This window comes from Crinia signifera, chromosome 11 (genome assembly GCF_055691185.1).
Source record: "Crinia signifera chromosome 11, ASM5569118v1, whole genome shotgun sequence".
NCBI classification, from domain to species: Eukaryota; Metazoa; Chordata; class Amphibia; order Anura; family Myobatrachidae; genus Crinia; species Crinia signifera.
In genome coordinates this window covers 32,293,154-32,318,249 of record NC_139227.1, presented here as the reverse complement: position 1 = coordinate 32,318,249, position 25,096 = coordinate 32,293,154, and the positions used below count along the sequence as shown (strand labels likewise).

Here is a 25,096-nt window from a genome sequence, read left to right as displayed (position 1 = left end):
GAGACACTGGGAAGATGAGGCTGAGAGACACTGGGGTGCTGTGACTGAGAGACACTGGGGGGATGAGGCTGAGAGATACTGGGGGGATGAGGCTGAGAAACACCCGGGGGGGTCTGTGACTGAGACACTGGGTAGATGAGGCTGAGAGACACTGGGTAGATGAGGCTGAGAGACACTGGGGAGATGAGGCTGAGAGACACTGGGGAGATGAGGCTGAGAGACACTGGGGAGATGAGGCTGAGAGACACTGGGGAGATGAGGCTGAGAGACACTGGGGAGATGAGGCTGAGAGACCCTGGGGAGATGAGGCTGAGAGACACTGGGGAGATGAGGCTGAGAGACACTGGGGAGATGAGGCTGAGAGACACTGGGGAGATGAGGCTGAGAGACACTGGGGAGATGAGGCTGAGAGACACTGGGGAGATGAGGCTGAGAGACACTGGGGAGATGAGGCTGAGAGACACTGGGGAGATGAGGCTGAGAGACACTGGGGAGATGAGGCTGAGAGACACTGGGGAGATGAGGCTGAGAGACACTGGGGAGATGAGGCTGAGAGACTCTGGGGGGATGAGGTCGAGAGATTCTGGGAGGATGAGGCTGAGAGACACTGGGGATGTCCATACACACTAGAAGATAAAGTGAGAAGATATCTTTCAGAAAGCCTGCACAGAGTCACCTAGTGTGTATGGGGCTGAAGGAATGAGGCTAAAAGACACAAGTGGGGCTGAGTCCAAGACACTGGGAGGGGGCCAGGGGGGAGGCTGAGAGACTCTGGGGTGGGTGGCTGAGAGACATGTGTCAACCTTTTCACCATGTCTACCTAATGTATGTCGAGCTTTTAGCTGTGTTGACCTTTTATCTGTTGACCAATAGTGGTCGACCTTTTGACTGTTGACTTAGACAATGTCAACCTAATGATCCTCACCCAAATCCTGACAGGGTCTGGCCAATAGGGATAAGCACTAAGGGGACAGGGTTAGGATTTGGGGAGGAGGAAGACCGGGTTAACTACTAACAGGGGGAGTTACGGGGGGGGGGGGGGGGTCAGAGAGCGTTAGGTTTAGGCAGGTATCAGGTGGGGAATGGTAAGGGGGAGAGAGGGTGTAGGTATACTTACCTGCCAATGTCTGGCTGGGTTCTGATCACTGGAATGTCGCTGATGTATTCCTTTGTTGTTTGTTGACAATATTACAAACCCTGATTATGGTTGATGTTTCCTTTGCTATCTCTTGGCAGAGGTTCTGAAAGAGTACCAAGACAAGATGTGGCCTGAAGTTGTAGTTTCCTTCAAGTCAGCTGTTCCTGAAGCCGTAGGTGAAGCATTCTCAGCTGCATTTAGTGACCCCGAAAGCAGCGAGGAAGAGGAGGATGCAGATAAGTAAGAAACCCACACTGATACACTTTGGAAGGCATTATTACTGTAATATGATGGTGTGACCGTGCAACCCAGTGATACGATGTAGCGATACACCCGCCATACACACTGCGAAGCTTACTGCACACTATATTGTTACATCTGTAATTACTAGAGACAGGATTATATGCAACATAAAAAGCTTGAAATATGCATGCAAATATGCATAAAAAATACTTAAAATATGCATGAAAAGTGTTAAAATATGCTACATTATATAATAAAAACGTGTTTATTTAAAAATCAGCATACAATTAGTTGCAAATAAATAGAGACAGGATTATATGCAACATAAAAAGCTTGAAATATGCATGCAAATATGCATAAAAAATACTTAAAATATGCATGAAAAGTGTTAAAATATGCTACATTATATAATAAAAACATGTTTATTTAAAAATCAGCATACAATTAGTTGCAAATAAACCTCAAAAATAGGCCCACAGCATCTGCATATGTTTTCTTCCTGGCTGCTACAGCAGACTGCAGCGTCCTAGGCTCTTCTTGCATCAACTACACGGACCCTCATCTCCAGCGCCAAAATGTCAGCATAGCGTGTGAGGGTGGCGCAGTGGAAGGCTTCCTCCCTGCGCTGCATACTCACTGTGACACAGCATTTCCTCCGTGCCGCCTGATATCACAACCCTTCCACCCGCCTCCTCTGCTGCAGAAGTCTGTCTCTTGGTGTAAAGTCCCAGGCCAGGGGCAGGCAAAGGTTCAGGAGCTTCGTAATGGCATCCGCCCCAACTGACTTTTATAAACATGGATTGGCAGCCTAGAGCAGTGTCAGACATAGCGTACATCCAACGTTCCCCACACTGCGCACATATTGCCCCAGCCTGCACACTCTACCACTAACTGGCCAGCAGCAGCAGGGCAAAGCAGTGCTGTGACTCGCGGGTGGAAAGGGTCCGGGGCCTAAAATCTGCACCATCACTAGATTTTAGGTGAAATATGCAATAGCCAGTGAGAATGGGCAAAATATGCAAATGCATATAATCCTGTCTCTAGTAATTACATTTGCATCAGCGGAGAAAATTGTCACAGTGGGCCTTATTTTGGTTCATTCTTTCTGACAAAATCCTTCTTAGATGGATAAAACCATGTGCACTGCAGGGGGGGCAGATGTAACATGTGCAGAGAGAATTAGATTTGGGTGAGTAATTTTTTTTCTGTGCAGGGAAAATACTGACTGCTTTATTTTTACACTGCAATATAGATCTCACTTTGAAGTAAAACCCCACCCAAATCTAATTCTCTCTGCACATGTTACATCTGCCCCCCCTGCAGTGCACATGGTTTTGCCCATCTAAGAAGGATTTTGTCAGAAAGAATGAACCAAAATAAGGCCCAGTGTGTGTTGTGCAGATTCAGCCTGGTGCAATGGGTCGGGGTACCCTCTATACCAGGCATGGCCAAACTGCGGCCCTCCAGCTGTTGTGAAACTACACGTCCCATCATGCCTTGCTATTAGGGAATGCCAAAACTATGGCAAGGCATGCTGGGATGTGTAGTTTCCCAACAGCTGGAGGGCCGCAGTTTGGCCATGCCTGGTTTATACGATGTGTATGATACATTGTTCTGAACCACATTGGAACAGTATATCGTACAATATATGGTACATTGCAGATGCTCCAGCATGCTTCAGTTCAATCCTCAGAACTCAAATCTGCCTGATACCGGCATCACCAGTTACCGTATTAGTCTTTCAATTTCAATAACTTTATTTCAATAACTTTAAATGTCAGTGTTCATCTCACAAGAGGCCAGCAGCGTGTTGAGCATTTACAAAGCGATTGTTTTGCTATATAGAAGGACTCCAGCATGACAGTGTAACCTTTACGCCGATGCACAGGCATCTATTGTTTTTATGAATACAAATGCCTGCACTTTGCTTGTCTGTGCGGTGACATATAAATGGGAAGATTTGCTGGCTGTCTGTGCAGCGGTGTACAAGTGTTCAGCGGGTGGAGGGGCAGAGCTGCTTTGTGAGTCTGAGCCCTTATAGTAAATACTGGTGTACTAATTTGCAGCGTCCTGCGATCGGATAGCCGTCCCGCCAGAGCTAAAACTGTCCCTGCGCAAGTCTGCAAATAGCTTGTGAAAATAACGCAGATTGCCAGCCAGCTGCACATCCATCCGCAGCTCGATCCCCATCGAATGATTCTCCCAGTCTGTGCAGTCTGGGCCTGATTCAGATGAATTTGCAGCCCAAGTGATTATGGAATACGCAGTGCGCAAGCTGTCCGGCCGAAGGCTAGCCTTCACTCGCTGCTAGCAGGGTGATTGGCACCCTGCAAGCCTTTGGGTGTGTTTTCTGGGCATCCCTCAGAAAGCGCAAGTGTTCCCTGGCCTTTGGGAGGGAGGTTGGCAGCGCAGAATGATTCCTGGCTTACCCAGCGCTGCGAGCAGGGGTTAAATCGTTTGATGTGAGTGATTTTTCCACTGTGTGCACTGCTGCGAATGCATTCCTCTGGGAATGCAGGTGGGGCAGCTGTCACATGACGTCAGCACCTGCCCACTTCTCGGCCATCTCCGGCGGGAATAAAAGTCAGTTTAGACTAACTGTTGTTTCCGAAGGAGAGAAAAATCATTCGATGGTCGGCGACCATTGAATGATTTGTGTCCCCTTCGGCTGCATGCCAGATGTTGTGTTGCACACTGTTGTACATGTGTGTTCTTGTACACACTGTCGGTAGTGCACCCCCACTAATTTTTTGCATGTGGATAACCCAGAACCTATTCTTCCTGTGCGATAGAATCAGGCTGATCGGGGCCGGAGCTGACATCACAGACTCTCCCTGAGAACGCCCGGGCACACCTGCATTTATTTCTGACACTCCCAGAAAACGTCCGGATGCAGATCAGAAAATCCGCTGGATTTTGTAGGTGTTTGGGTTCTCATATGCGCGCTACGATGCGTAAGCATGTGCAGTCGTTCGATAATCGGACGCTGTGCAATTTCGTACATCAGCATCTAGGTTTGAATAACCCCCATAGTACTGACCTCCTCCTGGTGCTATTAGAACTACAGTATGCTCATAAGTCCGACTTGTATCCTGAGAAATTCCCTTTCATTGGCTGTTTTTCTAGATACATACTGAATGTGTATTTTGTGTTATAGATGTGTGATTGTGATCAGTGTATACTGTTTCGATGTTAATGCGGTAGACAGTCACTAGGTCTACAGGCCTGAGGTGGACACAATCAAAAGGTTGACATGGCTTTAGGTTGACACGGGCATTAGGTCAACATTGGGAGGTCGACAGTCTTGACATGGGGTTTTCACTTTTCTTTTAGCCGACATGTGCTGACAGGCGGTATAGGGCGTAGGGTGTGGAGGGAGAATATAATAACATGAAGCATGGCAAGTGCAGCAAGCCATGCTAGGGGGCGCGGTGCACCAATATGGTGTCCATGTCGACTGTGTCAACATTCGGAATAAAAAAAAACTTTTTGAATGTTGACCTAATGCTTGTGTTGCCCTTATGCCTGTGTCAACCTAAAGCCATGTCGACATTTAGAGTGTGTTGACCTAAGGCTTGTCGACCTACTCCTGTGTTCAACCTAGCCATCCACACCTAGTAGTGGTAAATATTTTTTTAAATTGAAGAATGTCCTTCACTGATGTCCTGCAGCGTTGTCCTGCAGCGTTGTCCTTCACTGGTGTCCTTCACTGATGTCCTGCAGCGTTGTCCTGCAGCGTTGTCCTCCACTGTTGTCCTCCACTGTGTCCTGCACCAGTGTCCTCCACTGTTGCCCTGCACTGTTGCCCTGCACTGTTGTCCTCCACTGTGTCCTGCACCAGTGTCCTCCACTGTTGTCCTGCACTGTTGTCCTGCACTGGTGTCCTGCACTGGTGTCCTGCACTGTTTCTGTGCAGTTTGTCGCATAATTATAATTTTTTTTTTCAAACAATCTTTTTTCCTGATAGCGCAACCTATTGATTGCATTTATTAAAATCTCACAATGATATACAATTCCACTGATAGTATACTGTTAGTCGAAACGTACAATAATCTTTTATAAATGGGTATGTTTCCTAGCACGGCGCCCATCGCATACCGTATTTAGTGGTGTGCGATGTGATGCGATATTCCCGTTAAATTAACAGGAGTGCTTGTACAATGAAATATCGCATAGCATTGCATGCCAGCAAATGGCATGCGATGCAATGCAATTTTTAATTGTACAAGCACCCTGATGGGTGCTTACAATGTTAAATGCACCCCCATTGTCAACGCCACCCCCACTATCAACGCCAACCCGAAGCGTGGCGAGCGCAGCGACCCCGCGAGGGGCGGCGGTACGCGTCCTCCGACCTTTTCCTACCCACACTATCCACGTTGGCGTGGAGTTGATTTTAGATAGTGTGGCGAGCTCAGCGATCCATGGGGCCCGAAGCATGGCGAGCCCCGTGAGAGGATGCGGAATATTAGCCCAAAGCGTGGCGAGTGCAGCGAGGCCGCGGTACACGTCCTCTGACCTTTTCATACCCCCACAATCCACGTTGGCGGGGAGTTGATTTTAGATAGCGTGGTGAGCGCAGCGAGCCACCGAGCCCGAAGTATGGCAAGCACAGCGAGCCCCGCGGGGGATGCGGAATACATGTAAAGTAATCTGTGTCTCCTCGCGGGGCTCACTGAGCTCGCCACACTATCTAAAATCAACTCCACGCCGACGTGGATAGTGGTGGTATGAAAAGGTCGGAGGACGCGTACCGCCGCCCCTCGCGGGCTCGCTGCACTCGCCACGCTTCGGGTTGGCAATAATAGTGGGGGTGGCGTTGACAATGGAGGTGCATTTAACATTGTAAGCACCCATTAGGGTGCTTGTACAATTAAAAATTGAATCGCATCGCATGCCGCTATATTGCATGCGATGCGATTGTATAAGATGCACTTCGATCAAAATCGGGGGCGCCGTGCTAGGAAACAAGTACCTATAAATGATCTATATATCAGAGTCGCTCGTCTACTATAAACATTATATTTCAGAGAAGAAAGTGAGAGATTCCACAGCAGTATGGAGAAATTCCTTACAGCCGTGACACAGAGGCGCCAGCAGAGGAGACAGCCTGACCCTACTCTTGACGCTATAGGAATTGAGTGCTGCCTGGTTGCTGCCATGACCTTCAAGAAATCTGCGCTGTAAGTGTGACTCAGTTTGTATTCCGTCACCCTGTTGTCATTGGATGGCAGCCGCAAAGTAGCCCAAAGATGTGTACCCATAAATCATTGCTGCAGTAGCCAAGCAGCCCCTCTCAGCGCACCGGGTCCAGTGAGACTCTCCAAGCATTGAGTGTGTGTTTGCGTTTGTTTTTTTTCACCAACCAGGAATCTTAGTTGTAACATGATGCTACTAGGACGCACCAGACAATGCGCTGATTAATGCGATACATGAGATTTGTCTATCTGTGTCTCTGAGTGAGTATATACATATAATACTACATTGCATCAGCTGTTTTCCAATACAAGTTCCGTTGCACTTCTTATACAGTTTCACTCGCACACAGATATACAACTGTTTCATATCAGATTACTCAGCATAGTCTCCTGGTGCGTCCTAGTCACATTGCCTTGCGACTAAGATGCATTTTCAGCAAAATAATACGCCCAGCTCTAATACACTTGAACGGGACCTGACTGATCGCTCGCACCAGAGATGGCCAAACCGGTCCTTGGGATCTACCATCAGTCCATGTTTTCCAGACCACAGGTGGAGTCAATACTAACTGACATATTTTAAACCAAGTGCTTCATTCATTCCAAACCGACACATTCTACAGATCCACCGGCGGCTGGAAAACATGAACCGGACTATTGTGCATGGTCACTCCTTGCTGTTGCAGGCAGCAGAATACATAGCAGCATTGAAGAGGGATCACGGCAGAAAGATCACGACTTTAGAAGCTGTCAGGCCCGTTCTGCCGATAACGGCTGTTTATTTTTGCGATCCCGGCCGCAGATCGACAGTCCACGGCCGTTTACACGGACAAGCCCACTTTTCGCTGATTCAATGGCCCGCCTGCCGATCAAAACGTAAACAGGCCTTGATTCAGGATTTATATCACTGATAATAATGCTATATCCTGTAATGCTTGCCCCATTTTCAGAAAAAAAAAACAGCAGGTAATTTAAATTGAATCAATAATGGAGACAGTTCAATTAGTTTTCTGCCTCATTAACTAGAGAAAAACCCAGGAATTGTTGTAATATGTAAATGTGCACAGAAGCAGGTGTGAGATTTCAGTGCAACGCAGATACAAAGTGCATCCCAGGATCCTGTGGTTAGCAGTCAGAGGAAGACTAGAACTGGTTTCTATGATGTGTTCTCGTCTTTCTAATTCTCCATCCTCTAAAGATATATATATATTTTTTTTATTACAAACATCTGCGGGACCAGTATGTTTTTCTATGAAAAAAAGCTGCCCCAGTCCCCCAAAACGAGCTGTCAGGGTTGCCTACTTTTGAAAAATCATTTCAGGGAGAAAAGTAAAAGGCAGGGGGCGTGCCCATGGGTAAAATTAGCGTGGCAACAGTTAAAGTGGGCGTGGCCACCCCCCTTTCCGAATGTGTACTGACCATTTTTTTTTTTCTTCAAGAGGCCCCCGATTTGTATACAGTAGACCTCATTATGTTTTGGGTTTTAAGTCATGATGGCATAAATAAATAAAGTTATTATCAATGTCCTGCCTACAATAACTCATAAATAATTATTTTTATACAGCTGTTATGTCCCCCCTCAGCCACAGCCCCACAGCACACGTGTAAGGCCGGGAGGTGCTCCCAGGCGTCACATAGACACTGACTGTGTATATATGTCACCAGCTCCTCCCCATCTATCCCCCCTGTCTATGGACACTCACCCGCCAGCCACCGCCTACATTTAACCACAGGCGTGGCTCCAACTTCTGGGTATCACTCTGCAATGTAGATTTCCGGTTTGTGCTGTGCACCTAACTTCCGGGCTCTGCGTTTCACCTCACAGTCTGCCTGTACGTCCTGCCGTCATCTCTCTCACACACAGGGGTTACACACTGTACTTTTGGGCTATGACTTCCAGTGTACTTCCTGGTAATGCGGTCCACCATACTTCCATACTTCTCGATTCGGTACATCATGTGGCAGCTGCGGGAGAAAAGTATGAGTATAAAACATGGCTTTGTACCACCAAAGAAAATGCATGTGTACAGTGGGACATAGTTTACCTGTGCTGGGTAATAACTTTCAAAAAAATGTAAGGTGCACCAGCATAAAATACCTTCATATCCAAATTACCATCAAAGTCCAACCTACAACCACTCTTGGGTGAAGTAGCATTAATGGGACTCTAGAGATCCAAGGCTGAATCCTGTGGAGATAGGGGACAAGCAGTAGTCTAGCAGGTCCTGAGTCACTTGTACAGTAAATTGTCAGGGAGAGAGGAAGTAGGTAACAGTTAGCACAGATCCCGATGTGGAAACATAGAATTTGATGGCAGATAAGAACCACCTGGCCCATCTAGTCTGCCCCTTTTTTAAACATGTTACCTCAAACCATATTTGATATCAATATGCCTATCCCAAGCATGTTTAAATTGCTCTACTGTCTTAGCCACTACCACCTCTGATGGGAGGCTATTGCACTTATCCACTACCCTTTCTGTAAAGTAATTCTTTCTAACATTTCCCCTGAACCTACCTCGCTCCAGTTTCAGTGCATGTCCTTGTGTTCTATTACTTCTTTTCCTTTGAAGAAAATTTCCCTCCTGTACTATGTTAAAACCCTTGATATATTTGAACGTTTCTATCATGTCCCCCCTTTACCTTCTCTGCTCCAAACTATACATGTTAAGATATTTTAGTCTTTCCTGGTAAGTTTTGTGATGTAGGCCATGCACCACTTTAGTTGCTCTTCTATGTACAGTCTCTAATGTATTTATATCCTTCTGGAGATATGGCCTCCAGAACTGAACACAGTACTCTAGATGAGGTCGGACCAATGACCTATACAGTGGCATTATTACTTCTTTCTTTCTACTGCTGATACCTCTCCCTATGCAACCAAGCATCTGACTTGCCTTCTTCATTGCTTTGTTACATTGCCTACCTGCTTTTAAGTCCCCTGAAATAGTGACACCTAGATCCCTCTCTTCCTCAGTAGTTTCCATTATAGTGCCATTTATACTATATTGAGTCTTTGGATTTCTGAGACCCAAGTACATGATTTTGCATTTTTTGGCATTAAACTGTAGTTGCCATTCTCTTGACCATATCTCTAATCTACCTAGATCCTCAATCATTTGTTTTACCCCTCCTGGTGTGTCTACCCTGTTGCATACCTTTGTGTCATCTGCAAAAGGGCACATTTTACCCTCAATTCCATTTGCAATATCACCAATAAAGATATTAAAAAGCACCGGCCCAAGTACAGATCCCTGTGCTACTCCACTTGTAACCTTTCCCTCCTTTACTTTACTCCGTTTCATCACCATAGCTCATGGGAGGACACCCTACCTGCAGTGCAGACAAGCACAGGAGGGGAGTGGCCATAGGCATAGCAGCAGATCTTCATAGAATACAGGGGGGGACGGTCGCTAGGTCAACACTATGAAGGTCGACATACATTAGGTTGGCCACTAAAGGTCAACAGCGCTTATGTTGACATAGCTAAGGTCAACCTATTACATGTGTCGGCCTAAGCACTGTCGACCTTTAGTGGTCAACCTAATGTATGTGGACCTTTACAGTGTTGACCCTATGGCCCATACCCAGTGCAGGTAGGTAATTAGCCACCACTGTTGCTTGGAAGGCAGACACTTGTCTGGCACTTGTTCTATGTGCGGAACGGACTTCCTCCTGCTCCAGCGGCTCCCAGGGTCTCTTACCGCTGACATCTCACCTTGTGAGTGTAGTGAGAAGAGGACTGTGGTCACAGCGAACTCATACAAGTCAGAGTGCAGTGCCGGCATACGGGCACATGGTATCATGTTACAGGCATTAGTCCCTCATCATAGGTAATGGCCAGTAATTACACAACCCAACCTTCATTCCCTGTACCCTATCCCTCTCACAGCCTAACCTTCACCCCTCCAAGTACCTCACCATAACCAACCACCCCCGGCCTAACACTAACCCACCATTCATACTTGCAATCGGGATGCTGTCAGTCGGGATTCTGGCGTTGATGTTGGAATTCCGGCACCAATCATCTGGTTGCAAGACGGGATACTGACGTCGGTTTTCTGACTGCCGACATTTCAACGGCTGGGATGTTAACCGCATCCAATTTCCCCACCTGCCACCAGAATCAGGAAGTCATGACTGTGCCTGCAGATTGTGATTGTTCTGCGCTTGGGCCTGATTCAGACTCGCTCGCTAATCAGTGTACACTCACTGTACATGAACACATCACCTCAAATGCGGCCGCCCGGCTGAAAAATCATTAGATTGTTGCACACCATTATCTTGCCTGCTGATCGCCTAATTGGGGGAAGGCGCTGACATCATGTGACGTCATGTCTGCCCCGAGCAAGGAACTAGGGGAACACCCAGTGTTTTCATGGGGACCCCATGAAATGCTAAGCGTTCCCCTGATGCCGCTCCCCTACCCGTACGTCTCTGTAGATCATTAGCCCTGAGCACATGACGTCATTATCTTACAACCTGCAAACATTTTGTAGTAACTAACCGCAGGCATTAAAGAGCCCACGTCAGCTGACCACTGATTTCCCCTTCCTGCAGTAAACCAGTGTTCCTGTGAACATGGCATGCTTCCACTGCCGCTATTTATGGCGTATAAAGAAAAATAAGTCATGGCAATTTCTCAAATGCATAAATTCTCTTTATTCATTCAAAATTCAGGACCATCTGCTCAGCATTAATGAGTCTCTCTGGAAGATGAAGCCATTTCTGCCTGTTGATCAAATCGCTCTGTTTCCGTGGATTTTCGATTGTTATGAGCTGCCTGGTTCTTGTGTTAATACACTTCCCTTCAACGCATTAAGGGGCTATTTATCAATGTCATATTTGGACAGTTAACAGATTTCAGAGACATTTCCCATGATCCTTTTTTGGGGGCTGCACATTTAAGAGAGTATTCCAGTGTAGTCTAGTAAATTGAGATGTTTTTGTTTTGTTTCTTAAGCTGGGTATACACTGGCCAATATATTGTACGATATATCATGGGCAGGATGGCGGCTGTGTACCCATCATATGTCTGTGAACAATATCATCTACAGACGTTTTGTGTCAGCCCTGTAGCATAGATGATGGCCGATATATCCACAGATATATTGGCACATTGTGTTTTTCAGTCTGTGTATTTCAGACGGTACGATTTTGCTTGCAATTCGGTTGGGATCGAATCGTGATTGAATCGAAAGGCAAGCAAAAAGCATTAGATTTGGATCATTCGTCTTGCCCGCACAGTTGATTTTACTGTTTGATTTACACTAAACAGGAGCTCGCATCGGCATCGAATGAGGCTGAAAACCGTTCGACGTCCAATCAAAATCAATTCAATATCATGCGCTCCCAGGGTTTCTGCTTGCGCAAAGCCTGAACATCAGGGACAGGGACGAATTCGGCCCATAAACGAATAGGTCTGAATCACCCCAATGACTCTTAGTACAAACCCTCTTACCTGTGTGTTTTGACAATATCATGTAGACATCCGGGAGGTGGCAGCCAGCTTGGCATGGCGGGGGGGGGGGGGGGGGGGGTGTAGCGATGGGTAGCAGCAGAGACATCTTCAAAGTCACGTCATCCTACCATTCATTGGGAGGTAGGGGGTGGGGCCGCCGGTTTTGTGCATGATATGACGGAACGTTGAATTTCTCCTTGTACTACCATGGGACTGTGCACATTAGCATCACAGCCTCACATGTACATGTGCACATATTTTAACAAGCATTTCGTATTCATCATTATTTTGCTGCACTTTGTGGAATGAATAAGTTATAAGTTGAGTTTGCAATATCTCGGTGTTACTGGTAGTGTACAGAAGTGTTTTCTTACTTGCATGAGGTAAAGTAGAAACCAGGTCTTACAACGGATATATTCTAAGTGGTACCGAATAGACCATTTCCTTAAAGTGGTTTTCCATCTCTAGAGGACTGTAAATGTCCGACTGAAACGCCTACTGATGTTTTCTTTCATATTTTTCAGCCATTGGTTCATATAATGGTTATTTTGTATTTTCATAGCTCTGGATTACAGAATAGGACTGCTAAGCGTAGCTGTGTGGCATCAAACGGAAACAACTCTGCCTGATAAAGGGCCCGATTCAGACCTGGGCTGCGTTTACCTGCTCGTTAGGTGGCGAATATACTCTGCCTAGCGAGCAGGTAAAGGCAGTTCTGCCAAACGCAACCCCCCCGCCAAGCGAATCCATATTCGTGCATGTGCCAGTGGCATAACTACAATTGGGGCACTACCCCGCCACTAAAATGTGTGCACCCGGGGACGTGGCCTGGCTGGCAATGTGAGCAGGTGCGGGGACTGAGAGCTCTGACAAAATCCTTCTAAAATATCCTTCCCCGAGACCCCTGGGCAACATAATCTTACCCCCACTGGCTCCGGAACTGCTCCTGTGCCCCCCGTGCCAACTGTTTCTCCTGGGCGGTGAGTGAAGTGCTGGACGGCTGTCTGACCTTGCTGAGGTCTCTGTGTCCTCTCCTCCGTGTGCGGGCGCCATCTTGGATCCTCCAGCGGCTCTGGCTGGGCTCCGGTGCTCCTGGAGTGCGGCCCCACGACTTGGAGGCGCTGGTACCCTGTCCGGTGTGACGGCGGGAAGGGAGGTGACTGGTGACCCCCCGGTGGATTGTCGACAGTGAGCGGGAGTCGTCTCTGTCGGGGCGCGCTGCTTAGTCGGCCAGGGACGCCGGCACAGTCTTGCTCGCCTGGCCCCTGGAATAGGGTGTCTGTGCCACATTATTCCTGTACACACTTGGGCCCGTTGGCGTCCCTAATATAATTGGAGCTCACAAAGTAAGGTTATTACTGCGGTGTGGTGCTGCCTCCTGCCCCAGATATCATTTACTTGCTGGACTGTATGCTTGTGGACGTAAACTGCCTCGCTGGTGTTAGTGGCGACCTGGAAGATTCCTGTTAGTGGCCCTGAAATACAATACACTGCTCCATTTATTGACAACTCCCACTACATCCTATATTGAGGCGGCGTGGGGTGTGCTGGCCACCGATACCCTGCCTCCACTACTTCTTTGGAGCGCATTCTGGATACACTATTTCAACGATGTCTGGCCCCCTATATAAAATCCTTGAAGCCATTAATGCTTCTACGCAGAGGATCCTTGATGCTTTTCCTGAAGTGAAAAAATGTGTGCACCCCCCACTCACCCCCTCACCACTGCATCTTCCACCGCGACAATCCGTTGCGACTCCGGCTTCCTGGACCTGCTGTCTGTGGTCCCGGCTCTCCTGCTCCACTCTTGTTAGAATGTCACATACAAAATGGCCGCCACCTTACAGCAGACCATTATTTAGGATGCAAGAGGAGGTCGCCGCCTCCTCTAGCATCCCTAATAACTGTCTGCTGTGAAGGGGGCGGACATTTTCCAAATTACATTCCAACAGGAGGAGCTGGAGCATCGGGACTCAGTGCAGACAGGCACCAGAGATTCGGCGGCGGCCCCATTAACAATAGCTTCCTGTGCCTCCAAGCGACTTCGGGGTCTGCGGAGCTATTGTTATGCCACTGGCAGGCGCAAACCCCCACCATTCGAACCAGAAGCTACTTCGGAGCTGAGTGATCAGGTCTGAAGTCACCAGCTCTAGAACAGTCATAAATGTTGGAAAAATAATGATATATGGCAAGGTGGCAAACAACAGATAGGTACAGGGCAATCATAAAGTCATGATGTCCGGGCATCCCCCTAATTATTCAATTTTACGAGCTGCAAAATATCCATATTAAAGGCGTATGCACTCGGGCTTCAAGTTGACTCTGCCCCCGCATCAGTCTGCTATGCAAATGATTGGAAGACATAAGAACACGAACACAGAGATAATTGATCTCTGTGGAGAGACAGGATGCATAACGCACGGTAATATTAGCAAAACGGATATCAAAGGAGAGCCAGGGGAAGGTAAAAAATGTTCCATCATCTGGTTTGGAGAAGTGTCCGTACGCATTGCAGTTCCTCAGGGGAGAGTATGTGTAGCCATACCCTGGGGCGAGGGACTTATCTCCAAGTCTTTCCTACAGTTCAGTCTTTAGCTGGAGATTCCGCTGGACTTCTTAGTGAGTTCTAGGTTTTGTAATGCAGATTTATGCTTTATACTTTAGTAGCAAACCCCTACCGCTTCGTTCTAACAGGGGTGTATGGTACAATGTTGTAGAACAGGGGTTGCCAAACCTGTCCTCAAGATATACCTGTGGATCTACCTACATAGTTACAGATATCACATAAAGCACAGGGCTACAGGGGGTATTTCAGACCTGATCACACGGCCCGAATTCACATGGTGACGATTATCGATACACTGCGCATATGTACGCATGTGCAAGGACATCCTGCAATGAAATCCTGCTACTTTTTCTGTTCACTAGCCGTTCGCAAGGTGATTGCCAGGAAGTATGCGTTTAGCGGGATTGCTAAGAAAAAAGCAGTGGTGCCTAGGAAAACACGGGGAGTGTCCGGGGAAACGCCAGGTGCGCCTGAGCATTTTAGAGGAGGATGAACTCAACTCCAGACTGGATATGCCTTTTTCCATTGCATCGCTGAGTAATGCTGGGTACACACCAAAACGATTTTGGCACAATCCCATCAATCTGGATCCAATTCAGACTGATTGGATGCAGATTTGGTCAAAATCGTTTGGTTGGATCTGAATTGGATCCGAATCCGATCCTACCCGCTGCAGGTAGGATCTGTAAAAGATCCATTCATCTGAATACAGAGGGGATCAGATTGTATGCAAATCGTATGTAAATCGTATGCAAATCGTATGCAAATCGTACAATACGATTTGCATCCAATCCAAATCGTTTTGGTGTGTACCCAGCATAAGTCTTTGGCTACTCTGAGCCTGTGATGACGATAAGGAGCCTGTTACGATGGGTTTGGATATATTCGCACGGCTGCAAATTGATTTGTAGCCATACACATCCATTCATACAGCGAGCACATTCATTCGCTGGTGGGATTTCACTCTAGCAAGTGGAGGTTTAACTAAACGACCCCAATGTTGTTGTTCCTATGGCATCAACCGTTGTATGGTGTCACCTGACTTGAGGCAGCCACCGGATTTCTCTTCATTTGTAACGATTCCAATTTCTTTCCCTTTGACTGATCCAGCGGGAATTGTGATTCCAAGTTAATCCATTCGCGGAAAATGTTTCTCCATCTTGCCTGAAAAGTGAAAAACAGCCTCATTGCCAATATAGAATATCATTGCTACGCTCTTCTATGTACTGTGATACACCCGATAGTGCCCTACATAGATTATTTGTCATATCATGATATCTACGTCTGCTTCCTCCTCATCTTCTTTCCCCTGTTCACCTGCTAAACTGGACATAGGAGAGATGGAACGCGCCAATTTCAGTATACACATAGGCCCTTATTCAGATCTGAGCTCAGTACAAATTTGTTCTCAAAATGGGCAAAACCATGTGCACTGCAGGTGGGGCAGATGTAACATGTGCAGAGAGAGTTAGATTTGGGCGAGTTATTTTGTTTCTGTGCAGGGTAAATACTGGCTGCATTATTTTTACACTGCAATTTAGATTTCAGTTTCAACACACTCTGCCCAAATCTAACTCTCTCTGCACAGGTTACATCTGCCCCAACTGCAGTGCACATGGTTTTGCCCATTTTGAGAACAAATTTGTACTGCGATCAGATCTGAATAAGGGCCATAGGCTGAACACCATTCTTTTCCAGTCCATAATTAGATCTTGCATATGGATGGGTCACTTGATTGGATATCATTCAGCAGTCAGGTCAAACAAAGACCAGCCAATGGCTGCACAGACCCCATATGCATGCTGCTTTTATTTTGTCAGTATCCCGCTTCGCCTTAATATTGTCTACGCCCAATTTTATTAAAACAAATTGCTCACAATCTGGCCAATAATATCAGTGTATTGTGCTCTTTGTTACGTTTTGGTGTTCCGACTTGCAAAATGGCTAACCCTTTATCGATGCAGATGGTCATTTAAATCTTTTTAATAACGATGGAACAGATTCATAAATACAAATATTTGACATATATATATATATATATATAGACAGGACTTACCCTAGCCTCCGAGAAGGAAAGGAATGGACCAGCACTCACAGTTTGATGAAAAAAGAAGTAGTTTGTATTAGCAGCTTAAAGCATAATGTACAGGCAGGCTGACCCAACAGCCGTTTCAACCGGACACCTTTCCGGTTTTCATCAGGGGTACATCACTGTATTATCAGACATGTATATATAGCATAAGAATAGGGCGCCAAACCCGCCCAGCTCAAAGCAAAGGGGAGCTGTCAATCAGCACCACACTACGGAGCATCCAGCGCCTGTCAGATGACGCTGTGAGGGGGGTGTGGGATGCGCGTCATAGGGGAGTCCCTGTGACGTGTGTCTGTAATCCAGGATTGCCTATGTACCGATGCGTGCAAAGACAATACAATACCAAGTGTGTGATTGAACCTAAGACCTCCTAGGTTGTGAAAAAATCAAAGCCAGTATCGTGTAGAAATGAAATAAAGAGTGAGTGAGTCCGTAGCAGGGAGGGATGAAGTGAGCGGCAAGAGGAAAGAGGCGCCGCTGTGAAAATGTAAGCGTCAGCCCGGGTGAACAGCCTGAACCCAAGTACACGGAAAAAAAACGTGATAGCCTGTGAAGTGAATCAAAGTCAGCACATGATATTATGGCACAGAGACATTATCAGATAGTGATCAATGATATATAAGCAGCACAGCGGCCGCAAAACTGCATCAATGGTAACAGAACTGTATGTTCCCATTGACAATTGGCAAGTCGACATAGTAGCATGTCAGCATACAATAAATCTCACAACTGATCAAATAGAGAAAGATTAGCAACTCGGCGGTCGCATCAAGGAATAACAGCAGACATATTCATACCCGTTGTCAGTTTGCTAGTCGACACACCTATGTGTCAGCATGTAACTTCTATTCATAGAGCATGCATTAAGTATCCACATAATGGCGGCAGTCATAAATGAGCAGCACGGCGGCCGCAAGTATAAACAAAATATCCAAATAGTAGCGGTAAGCTTAAATAAGCAGCACGGCGGCCGCAGGTAGCAAAGTCTGATGTTCTAGTCAATCTTCCTTCAGTGTGGAGATAGACAACATAGTCTGGCATTGCTTTCTGATGATTGGGCACGGAGGCCAGGACAATACTCATCGCTGGTAATGCAGATGAGGGTGGTCAATCAGATTAGTTGGTGCGGAAATGTCATAGATAGAATTGCGTGTGAATGCAATTAAAAATAAATGACAGCTGCTTGCTACATCGAGCCAAGTGAATTACCCATGGCAACCACTGTCATTCTGACTAATAGTTCTGTGCCTGTATGTGTCTGCTGGATGGAAAGCAGTGTAATGAGCCCATCCTTTGGCTTAAATAAGGGGTTGGGCATATGTATGTGCATAAGAAAAGAATTAAATAAAAAATAATAACAGAAGACACTGAAAAAGAAAGAAAGAAATTTACAAATGCGGGATTAAGAGATACACTCAGGTATCATCTGTGGCTTAAATGAAGCATCCCATTTTAAAGTCTTCGTTCAGACCAGATGGGGCCAAAGATTTCAGACGATAAATCCATCTCAGCTCTCTCTGGAGCAGTATTCTTTCACGATCACCCCCTCTTCGTAGGGGGGGTATATGGTCAATGAGGAAGCATTTTAGTTGTCCAACGGTGTGTCTTTTCTCTAAAAAGTGTCTGGCAACAGGTAAGTTTTTGAGATCCACAGTTTCTGTCGTAGGTAGCAGGCTTTACTTAATGGACGACCTATGTTGACCAATTCGTTCCTTGGCTGTCCTGATCGTTTTGCCCTGATCAGGACAGCCAAGGAACGAATTGGTCAACATAGGTCGTCCATTAAGAAAAGCCTGCTACCTACGACAGAAACTGTGGATCTCAAAAACTTACCTGTTGCCAGACACTTTTTAGAGAAAAGACACACCGTTGGACAACTAAAATGCTTCCTCATTGACCATATACCCCCCCTACGAAGAGGGGGTGATCGTGAAAGAATACTGCTCCAGAGAGAGCTGAGATGGATTTATCGTCTGAAATCTTTGGCCCCATCTGGTCTGAACGAAGACTTTAAAATGGGATGCTTCATTTAAGCCACAGATGATACCTGAGTGTATCTCTTAATCCCGCATTTGTAAATTTCTTTCTTTCTTTTTCAGTGTCTTCTGTTATTATTTTTTATTTAATTCTTTTCTTATGCACATACATATGCCCAACCCCTTATTTAAGCCAAAGGATGGGCTCATTACACTGCTTTCCATCCAGCAGACACATACAGGCACAGAACTATTAGTCAGAATGACAGTGGTTGCCATGGGTAATTCACTTGGCTCGATGTAGCAAGCAGCTGTCATTTATTTTTAATTGCATTCACACGCAATTCTATCTATGACATTTCCGCACCAACTAATCTGATTGACCACCCTCATCTGCATTACCAGCGATGAGTATTGTCCTGGCCTCCGTGCCCAATCATCAGAAAGCAATGCCAGACTATGTTGTCTATCTCCACACTGAAGGAAGATTGACTAGAACATCAGACTTTGCTACCTGCGGCCGCCGTGCTGCTTATTTAAGCTTACCGCTACTATTTGGATATTTTGTTTATACTTGCGGCCGCCGTGCTGCTCATTTATGACTGCCGCCATTATGTGGATACTTAATGCATGCTCTATGAATAGAAGTTACATGCTGACACATAGGTGTGTCGACTAGCAAACTGACAACGGGTATGAATATGTCTGCTGTTATTCCTTGATGCGACCGCCGAGTTGCTAATCTTTCTCTATTTGATCAGTTGTGAGATTTATTGTATGCTGACATGCTACTATGTCGACTTGCCAATTGTCAATGGGAACATACAGTTCTGTTACCATTGATGCAGTTTTGCGGCCGCTGTGCTGCTTATATATCATTGATCACTATCTGATAATGTCTCTGTGCCATAATATCATGTGCTGACTTTGATTCACTTCACAGGCTATCACGTTTTTTTTCCGTGTACTTGGGTTCAGGCTGTTCACCCGGGCTGACGCTTACATTTTCACAGCGGCGCCTCTTTCCTCTTGCCGCTCACTTCATCCCTCCCTGCTACGGACTCACTCACTCTTTATTTCATTTCTACACGATACTGGCTTTGATTTTTTCACAACCTAGGAGGTCTTAGGTTCAATCACACACTTGGTATTGTATTGTCTTTGCACGCATCGGTACATAGGCAATCCTGGATTACAGACACACGTCACAGGGACTCCCCTATGACGCGCATCCCACACCCCCCTCACAGCGTCATCTGACAGGCGCTGGATGCTCCGTAGTGTGGTGCTGATTGACAGCTCCCCTTTGCTTTGAGCTGGGCGGGTTTGGCGCCCTATTCTTATGCTATATATACATGTCTGATAATGCAGTGATGTACCCCTGATGAAAACCGGAAAGGTGTCCGGTTGAAACGGCTGTTGGGTCAGCCTGCCTGTACATTATGCTTTAAGCTGCTAATACAAACTACTTCTTTTTTCATCAAACTGTGAGTGCTGGTCCATTCCTTTCCTTCTCGGAGGCTAGGGTAAGTCCTGTCTTTAATTAACCTTAAGGACCCTGCACCCTTGTCATTGCATCTTCCAGAGTGCCATCCTGCATATATCTATATATATATATATATATATACTGTGCAAAAGCGGACCGGCACTCTTTTCCTTGCTTGATGTGTTTGCTACGGTGCCCTCCAATACTTGGAATAATAGCGGATAAAGAAATAGCGGCACTCGCAGTCTGGGTGAAAAATCAACTTGTCTTTATAAAAGCATCTCACGTGCAAAAAATGACCGACGTTTCGGGGACAAGCCCCGTTTTCAAGGTGCAGAATGTACAACAACGATGTTGTACATTCTGCACCTTGAAAACGGGGCTTGTCCCCGAAACGTCGGTCATTTTTTGCACGTGAGATGCTTTTATAAAGACAAGTTGATTTTTCACCCAGACTGCGAGTGCCGCTATTTCTTTATCCGCTATATATATATATATATATATATATATATATATATATATATATATACTGTATGTACTGTATACATGAATTAAAGATATTGAAGTCTATTGATCACTAAATATTGGTGAGATATTCCCTGTAAACATTTTTTTGGGGTACTCTCAAATATTTAGTATCCCCTATATCTACAATGTGGAAACACAGCAGATATCACCGATATGTATTTCCAACAGCAGCTTTTTTTCTTTCTCTTATCTTTGTTTGTCTTCTGTTTTCTGTTACTTGCCACTTTCTGTCTGGTTCTGTACATACTGTGAATCTTATGTAAACTGCAAATAGTTTTACTTCACACTGGTCTGTGCTCATGGTATTTCTACCTGACCCCTTAGTTTTACACAAATTACCACTTTCATGGTACTAAATGCCGGTAATGGCTGGTTGCGGGCTATCATGGCCCCCTTGTTTTGACTTCCTATGGATTATTGTAGGAAGTGGTTAAGCCCCCAAACTGCTATCAAAATAATTTGAATTGAATTGTGATGAATTGGTCCCTTTGCCTGAATTATTACCGACAATCCGGGTTAGATATAGTCTTTTTACTTTAGTGTTGCCTAAGGTCCTGGACTTAGTTCCCCTAATGTAACGGGATCTAAAGTTTAATGTGACTTGTACAAGCTGCAATTTAATGAAACGTCTAATAAACCCTTTTGTACCAAAAAAAAAAAGAAATGTGCTCCTTGAGTGCATTCGTCATCCAAAATCTCCTCATAACGGGCCTTATTCTGGTCTGTGCGGCCGGAGCCGAATATGCGGCCAGGACCGTGCGTCCTAAACCCCGCCTTCCGTACAGATTGCTCACTCCGTCCGAATGCGGTAAGCCGCTGACCGCACGGAACACGAGTGGATTTCTTATGTATACACCTCCTCCATCTCTGGGAACCTCCCCCATCATTCGATGGTCGCATACCATCGAATGCAGGACCGAGTGGTCAGGCAGCTCCCGCGAGCTCAGACCACTCGGGCATTTCTCCATGCAAAAGCATGGATCTGGGCGGGCAGCTGACATCCGGCAATGTCATATGTCCGCCCCCTACACGTGCGTCACGGCCGCATTACCATACGTACGCCCAGCGTTTTCATGGGAACGCCCATGAAACGCGGGGCGTATGCATATGTTAATGAGGCCAAACAGCCCTTCACGCCCCTCTCCTCCCCCTGTTCGTAGTGTAAACAATTCATGCGGAATTTGGACGTATGTCCCTTTCGCACATGCGCAGATATGCCTCTGCACATGCGCAAACACAAAACATCGGCGGAACGAACGCACGCGGACATATCCGCACCAACCAGAATAAGGGCCAATATGAGACCCCTTCTCTTCTATCTAAGTAGGTGCTGCATTGTGTCATGAGATAACATTCATTATTATTATTATCATCAAGTGTCCTAGTCATCTGTGAATGATACTATAGATGCCACCAGAATATCATGATTCAGTCTTCAAAAGCCCTGTGCACACGGAACGATTTGAAGGACAATGTGGGCGTTCCCAATTGATGGTAACGACCAATCGTTCATATCGTTCCGTGCATCATTAACAATGCGCGTGCCCGCCGATTGTTAACGATGGTCTATGATCTTTCCTGCATGCAGGAAATACAGTATTATAGACCAATCTTTTGTGAAGTGTAAAGGCCCCCATACATCGAGGCGATTTGGTCCGATTTCGGCCGATTGCGACCAATCGGCCTGTTAAATCGGACCAAATCGCCTCTCCCTGACATGCAGTCGGGTCCGATGCGCGGTCCCGTGCGCATCGGACCCGACTAGGTGGTCGGACCGGCTGGCCGTCCGACCACCCGTTCTGGGGCGGGCGGGAAGCAGGGACGCATGCGATCCATCACAACGGATCGCATGTGTCCCTGCCGCCGGGAAGGTTCCGGCGGCTAGCACTCTGTCGGGTGTCCGTACACTGCTGCGAGACGTAACAGGCAGTGTATGGGCACCTTAACAAATCGTACCGTGTGTACGCATGATGTATCGCTTGCAGCATCGTTCATGTGAAAGAGAACTCCCATCTTAGTAAATTTCCCCCACAGTGTCTAGATAGACAGTCAATAAGACACGCAATAGTTAGTAGACACAACAATCAATAGGACACGCAACATGCAATAGGTTGACAGGTGTCAAAATGTCGACATGAAAAGGTCGGCACATGATAATGCAGTTATGAGTTTTTCATGATTATTTTTTAAACCAGCTTGTTCTTACTTCCTCATCTATGTCGGCATAGAGTGAGCATGTGCGTTAGACTGATTAGGGGTCCATGTCGACAGTTGTTTTTTAAACTCTACCTTTTCCATGTCGACATTTTAACCCTGCCAACCTTTCTCATGTTGACTTTTCTTATATCTACCTTTTGATCCTATCGTCCGCTTGCATGTTGACTAATTGGGGTAGACCTATTCACCGTCTACCGAATACTCTGCACTTACCAGCTTTTACCATGAGAGGGAGTAATTCAAGGAAAAATAGTGCCCAGGCCCCTTATAAGGCTCATAAGACCCCCACAAGTTTACCACCATCTGCATGAGCCCCCGCTCCATCATATGTACTTCCAGCATTGTGTCTCCCCAATCTGTATGGTGCCTCCCCATGCCTGTTTCATCTGTACCCCCCCCCCCCCACCATAATAATAACTGTTCCCCTCCCCTTATCTGCATGCCCTATAATATACAGCCCTGTGTTCCTGCCTGTTTTAGTACTCAGCTAGTTGTCAGCCAGTATGTGCACAGCTGATGTATAGTGGTCCAGATTGCCCTTGTATTTTTATAAAATGACTAACACTGTGTACAGGAACAAAACAAACACAGACTGCCATTTGCGTCATCCATTTGCCCCTTTTGAGAAGAGCCTGTTTATAATAACTGAGCTGCTTTCCAGCATTTTCTGTGTGTGTGTGTGTGTGTGGGGGGGGGGGTATGCTGTGATATGAGCTCGTCATTCTACCAGTTGCATTTTTTGTACCTCTTAATTACATTAACAGAACTAAAATATCTTTGTTGATCAGGAATAAGGGCCTGATTCAGAGTTGATCGCTGTTGTGCATATTCGTAATCCGTTCAATTCTCGAATGACTGTGCGGTCATGCTAAATGCAAACTGTCCTGCTGTCACTCCAGCGGCCAGGGTGGGGGGGAGTAGGCGATCAACATTGCAGAGCACGGAGGAACACAGTTACTACCCAGCTACTCAGGGAGCACTGGGCACGCCCCCAAAATGAGGCAAACAGGGGCGTGGTGCATGGCCCTCCCCTCTACCATGGCCCCACCTCCTCGGTCTGAGGCCCGCCCTTTTTCCCACTGATTGCGACTCCAGGCTGCTCATGGAAATTAAAAAATTGGGAGGTATGGCTAAATAATAGTAACCTTCAGTTGCTCACAACTTGCATTGAAATGAGGCCGTTCTAAAGAGTAATGTGGGAGATTTATAAAAGCCTGGAGAGAGAGAGATAAAGTACCAATCGGTCAGCTTCTGACTGCCACGTTACAGGCTGTGTTTGAAAAAAAAAAAAAGGCAAGAGCTTATTGGTCGCTGCTTTATGTTTCACTACTTTGCATCTCTCCAACCTTTGGTAAATGTCCCCCTGTGTATCGAAGTGTGAGTGTATCCTGTGCCTAGGAAACAATGAAAGCTGTGCCTTCATAGAAGAAAGTGCTGTCTCCTTTTTGTGTCCTTTTCCCACTCATTTGTAGTTTTCGGTGGGATCTCCTGGGAAATGACCTCTAGGGGGTGATCTTCTGGGAATTTCCGGCTTTATCTTACTTACAAGAGCCGCTTTCCGAAACTCCGGCAAAGCTCAGCAACAGCGGGGAGATTCTTCAAACCTTCTAAAGAGGACAGCTAGAGTCGTTTCCCATGGCAACCCAGCTTCTAGCTATGATTTTATAGAATGTACATGATAAGGGATAGGTAGAGTTGCTTGCTGTAGGCTTCTTCTGATACATCTCCCCCTACACTGCTATTTGCCACTATATGAATTCTCCGGATTCTATTACATTTTCAATCTTTCATTCCCATTCTACATTCACACGTCTCACCCCTCCCATACCAGCAGTCACGGAACTTTACATGGTGCTTTCTACTTCAGAATGAGATAGACAAGAACTGGTATGAAGCTGGGATACGGTCATTAGATTGACCCTATTAAGGTCAACGTGCATTGGGCCGAAGGCCTTAGGTCGACAGGCCTTAGGTCGACATCTGAATTAGGTTGACATGGGTAAGGTCGACAGGGTCGGAAGGTAGCCACAATCATTAGGTTGACAGTCAAAAGGTCAACATGAGTTTTTCACGTTTTTTTTTTAGCCGACATGTTCTGGTGGTATTTAATGCCCTACCATCCACTACAGTGTGGTGAGAGAATAAAGTAGTGTTCCCAAAGCATGGCAAGCGCAGTGAGTCATGCGAGGGGA

General features: G+C 46.3%; 1 protein-coding gene across 4 annotated transcripts in view; it reads left to right on the top strand.

The window, feature by feature from the left end:
• Nucleotides 1–25,096, top strand: part of LOC146046365 (uncharacterized) — a 194,442-nt gene that overhangs the window by 77,850 nt on the left and 91,496 nt on the right. For 3 of the 4 annotated variants that reach the window (XM_083165622.1, XM_083165621.1, XM_083165624.1), the window contains 2 exons: nt 1,237–1,378; nt 6,412–6,564. In XM_083165622.1, the coding sequence (XP_083021748.1) occupies nt 1,237–1,378; nt 6,412–6,564 (295 nt within the window). The remainder of the gene's footprint in view (nt 1–1,236; nt 1,379–6,411; nt 6,565–25,096) is intronic. The other variant, XM_083165623.1, reaches the window with a different exon arrangement.